We start from the raw sequence: 4,128 nt of genomic DNA, 5'->3' as shown, positions 1-4,128 counted from the left end.
ACTCACTTATGTTAACAGACCGGTGACGGTGGACTAGTCTGTCGCAGATGGACCTTATTTCATGATCGAGGGGAAAGAAGATGTCATCCCCCAGCTGCAGTCTCGCCCATCTGTACGGAAGAATACTTATAAAGGGGGGAATGTCTATGACAACAATGATTCCGAGAACACAAATACCAAGGTAGCTAACACGGAAAACAAAGTCAAAAACCTTAACCTAAAAAAAGATGGGGACGCTGCATCCCATGTAGTCGATACTGAGAAGGTACCGGTGCTAGATGTGACCAACAAGGACAAGAACATCAACTCCAAGCCTAAAGGAAATGAGGAGGTCGCGGTTGTCAAGAAATTTGAGAAGAACGTTGAAAAGAATGTCAATGTCGACGCCGGGGAGCCCGCCGCAGGCCCCAGAGGTGTTCCCCCAGTTGCTATTGGTTCACAACGGCAGGGAACGACTTTCCTTCCAGGCGGTGTCATGCCTGTTGGAATGACCGACATCGTCTTCCCGGATATTATCATTACAAACACGAATGATATAAACAACGCGAACGAGAATCAGAATCAGTTAGCATCCTCTAACGAGAATCAGAACCAAAATCCGAACGACCTTGTGAACGAGAATGCTGCCATTGCGGAGCAAAATTTTGCGGAGAACAACTTCTTGTTCAGTGAAGAGAAGAACTTCTTCTATCTCAATGCCCCGGCGGATGTTGTAGACGATCTTCCACCAGCTGAGGTGGTCGTTGGGGCGCCTTCGCCAGTCACTCAAGTTGTCCAGGTTACCGAAGTCGTGCAAGTCGAATCGATACATAAACCCTGTATTACCTGCCCTCCAACAACCGAATTTGTCCCCATTACCCACGTCATCCCTGTGGAGACAGTCGTCGAGCAGGTTCAACTCCCAGGCCAGACCATAACTAAGCAGATTCAGCTCCCTGGTGAGACGTATGTGGAGCAAGTTCAGCTTCCCAGAGAGACCATCATTGAGAAAATTCAGCTCCCAGGACAAACTTATATCGAACAGCTACCTGGGGAAACGGTCATCGAGCAAATCCAACTTCCTTGTGTGACATTCTACGAACAACTCCCCTGTGAGACAGTAACCGAGAAAATTGTGTCTCCGGGTGAGACTTTTATCGAACAGATTGTCCTCCCTTGTGAGACAGTCACCTGCGAGCAGGAGGTCACTGTGCAAGTCACTAAAACAATCCCTCCTACCACTGTTATCAAGCAGGAGAGCGTGATTGTTGAGAACAAAGTCATCACCACCGAGGCCCCCAAAACTGTCCTGGAGAGTGTTTACATATCCAAGGTAATCAAGGTTCCTGTGACTGTCACGAAGGAAAAAAGTATCTACATCCCCGAAGAGGTCAGGATCCCAGTGACGGTGACGAAAAAGAATAATGTTTACATCTCGGAAGAGGTCAAGATTCCCGTTACTGTCGTGGAAGAGGAAATTGTAGAAGTCTACATCACTAAAGAAGTGCCCGTCCCTACAGTGATATCTGTTCCCGGAATCGCCACCCCAGTGGCCACGACCGTAACCAAAGAAGTTGTACTGCCAGGTCAAGTGGTCACGGAATTCTTCCCTTGTGTCCCCACTCCTGTTGCCAACACGATCAAGATTCCAGTAACAATTAAAGAGAAGGAGGAGGTCTATATTACCCAGGAAGTCTTCGTTACCAAGGAACTGGTGATCACTAGTCTCGTCTATGTGCCCGGTGTTAAGACCCCTGTCCCTGTTACAATAACCAAGGTTGTCAAAGCTACTCCCCGACCTTCCCTTGAAATTCCCAAGGCCCCAACACCCGCTCCAGCTCCCGAGGCTGAGATCGAATGTGAAGTTCCAACTCCGGAAACATGGGCGCCGATCTCTCACGCACCTACCCCGAATGAGAAATCATTCTTCGGCTCCGGTGCGTTTTCCCTACATTATCTGTTTCTTCCATCCAGTATAATACTAACTTTATATAGAGGTCGGTCAAGCACCCAGCGCTCCCTTAGAACGCCCGAAGCCCGATCATGGCCCGGTTTCCCAGCCACTATCGGCACCATTCACACCCGAGGTCCCCTCTGGCGAAGCAGAAGTTGGAGGTCAAATCCCTACGCCCCAATGCCCAGCCACTACAGAGGCTGAGTATCCCGAACCTGGGTCCTCCAAAGAGATTGAAGTTGAGTTTCCCATTCCCAAAGGGGAGGTGGAAGTTTCTCCTCCAAAGCCGTCTAGGGTTCCTGAAAGATCCTATCCGATCCCCATTCCACCGGCAGCTCCTGCTCCAGAAGCCCCTTCTTGGCCGAAGGAGACCCCAGGGGGTGCGCCAGAGACGCCTCTACCCCCCGCCTTCCAGGGTTCCGCCTCAAACAACCGCCCGGCGATCACGGCAGTCGTAGCGGCTATTCTTGGGGCTATTCTTGCTTTTTAAAGAATCTCATAATTTCAAGCGTTTATTGGGCGTGCGGTTTAATCAAGGTCTTTTATGTATGTCAAGAGAGAAGTTTCGGGGGTTGGCCAGTAAAATTTATGTTTGCTATACTTCCTATGTGTAAATTGAACGTATTTCTTCTAAACGATGGGCAAAGACCCAAGGGTGGGCAATGAATTCCCACAGGATTTCAGGCGATATGATACAGCTGAAATTATGGGCGAACATATCAGATTGACAACTCTAATAGCAGAAAAGAGGTGAGACCTGACGGGTGGCTCTGACGATTTCATCTCGCCCATCATACCGCAAATATTCGAATATAATAAGAAGGTTCTAAGACGTTGTCATTGCTTCTCGTATGATAGTAACACGTGTGGAATTTCCTTTTTTCTGTGTGTCTTAGCCGAGGGCTGAGGGTGCGATGATTCCCCCACTCCTATCCTAGAGGGGGAATTTCAACGACATCTAATTGCCAAAAGCCAAAAGCTGAGTGATGGATGATGATTCGTACGCTATGCAAGGTCTCTTGGTTGCGTTATCGCTGATGCAAGATCTTCAGTCTCGGTGCGGAATTTCTCACCCGTCCGAAATCTTACACCTATTGTTCCCGCCACGAGTTTGCTGGCAATGTATTGTATGTTGAACCGGGCGTTATACCTTGTACAGTACAGTACAGTACAGTACTAACTTAGGACTAAAACAAGTCGGTGTTGCGGCAAATTAAACGGGAAATCACCGGGGCGAGAAAGCGTAGCAGTATTCATACTCGAGTGAATTTACCGGTACAGTACCGTATTCAGAGAGGGCACAGGGCGAGAGTGGGGCGTATGGCGCCACCGTGGGGATTCTGAGGTCGCACCGACCATGATATTATTAATACCATGAGCGGATCGGTAAGCCAGGCGGAGGCGAGAGCTCGCCGCGTTGAGTGTCTGCTGGGGTTAGCAATATTTAGTGGTGACTTTTTTACCACATCGGCCTTCGTCGCAGAATGGGTACTGTACTGTACATAGTATACGTAGATGACAACTTGATGTTACAGGCAGATTGAATTTGTGGGGATCTGACGGGGGTGAAAAAGGAATAATTGCTCACAGGATATACCGTAGATTTGTAAACAGCGACGAGAAGCACGGTCCAGACGGAGGAGAGCATCTAGCAACCACTCAACCTAATGTGTATAATTGCTTCTTGAGCGGGGGGCCACTCCACACAACAAGGGCATTGGGGTGGGGGGGGGGGTTATGATGACATTGTAACACAGCCAAGTCACACCGCGTGGGACAGCGGGAAACTCCTTGACGGGTGGCACCGCATCTCTTCCCGGATTTTTGAGCTTTGCTCATTAAGCTGCCTTGTCCTGGAGACTCGAGTACCGGTACCGTACTTGTAATTGGTGCGTGGAAATAGATATGATACGCACGGATTTCTTGCCATGTATTTTGCGAAATCCCTGTTTCTGGGTGCTCAATGCCTGGGACAGGTGCAGGTAATTCTAACAGGCAAGTACTGTACTAGTACTCGTACTGTGCCTGAACACATTGATTAAATACATACCGGTATATTATCATACCTGGGATGAACTGGGATAAAGTTTGTGAACGGTTAATTTAGGTTAACCTGCAAATGTTTAATTGATCCCTGTCTTGCACAGGAACGTCTCCCCTGGCACTTGAGAAGACTCGAGCACCAGAAGGATCTG

At 48.8% G+C, this 4,128-nt stretch overlaps 1 protein-coding gene across 1 annotated transcript; it reads left to right on the top strand.

Annotated features, from left to right (window-relative positions):
- Positions 1-61: 61 nt before the first annotated feature.
- Positions 62-2,423, top strand: GSTUM_00010017001 (uncharacterized protein; the record flags this gene model as incomplete). The annotated part of the gene is made up of 2 exons (XM_002841014.1): positions 62-1,916; positions 1,975-2,423. 2 exons carry the CDS (start codon positions 62-64, stop codon positions 2,421-2,423), a joined length of 2,304 nt encoding a protein of 767 aa, XP_002841060.1.
- Between the last annotated feature and the right edge of the window lie 1,705 nt (positions 2,424-4,128).

Source organism: Tuber melanosporum (genome assembly GCF_000151645.1).
Source record: "Tuber melanosporum whole genome shotgun sequence assembly, scaffold_65, strain Mel28".
NCBI lineage: Eukaryota > Fungi > Ascomycota > Pezizomycetes > Pezizales > Tuberaceae > Tuber > Tuber melanosporum.
The sequence above is the reverse complement of the archived record's forward strand: the minus strand, read 5'-3'. Positions and strand labels throughout refer to the sequence as shown.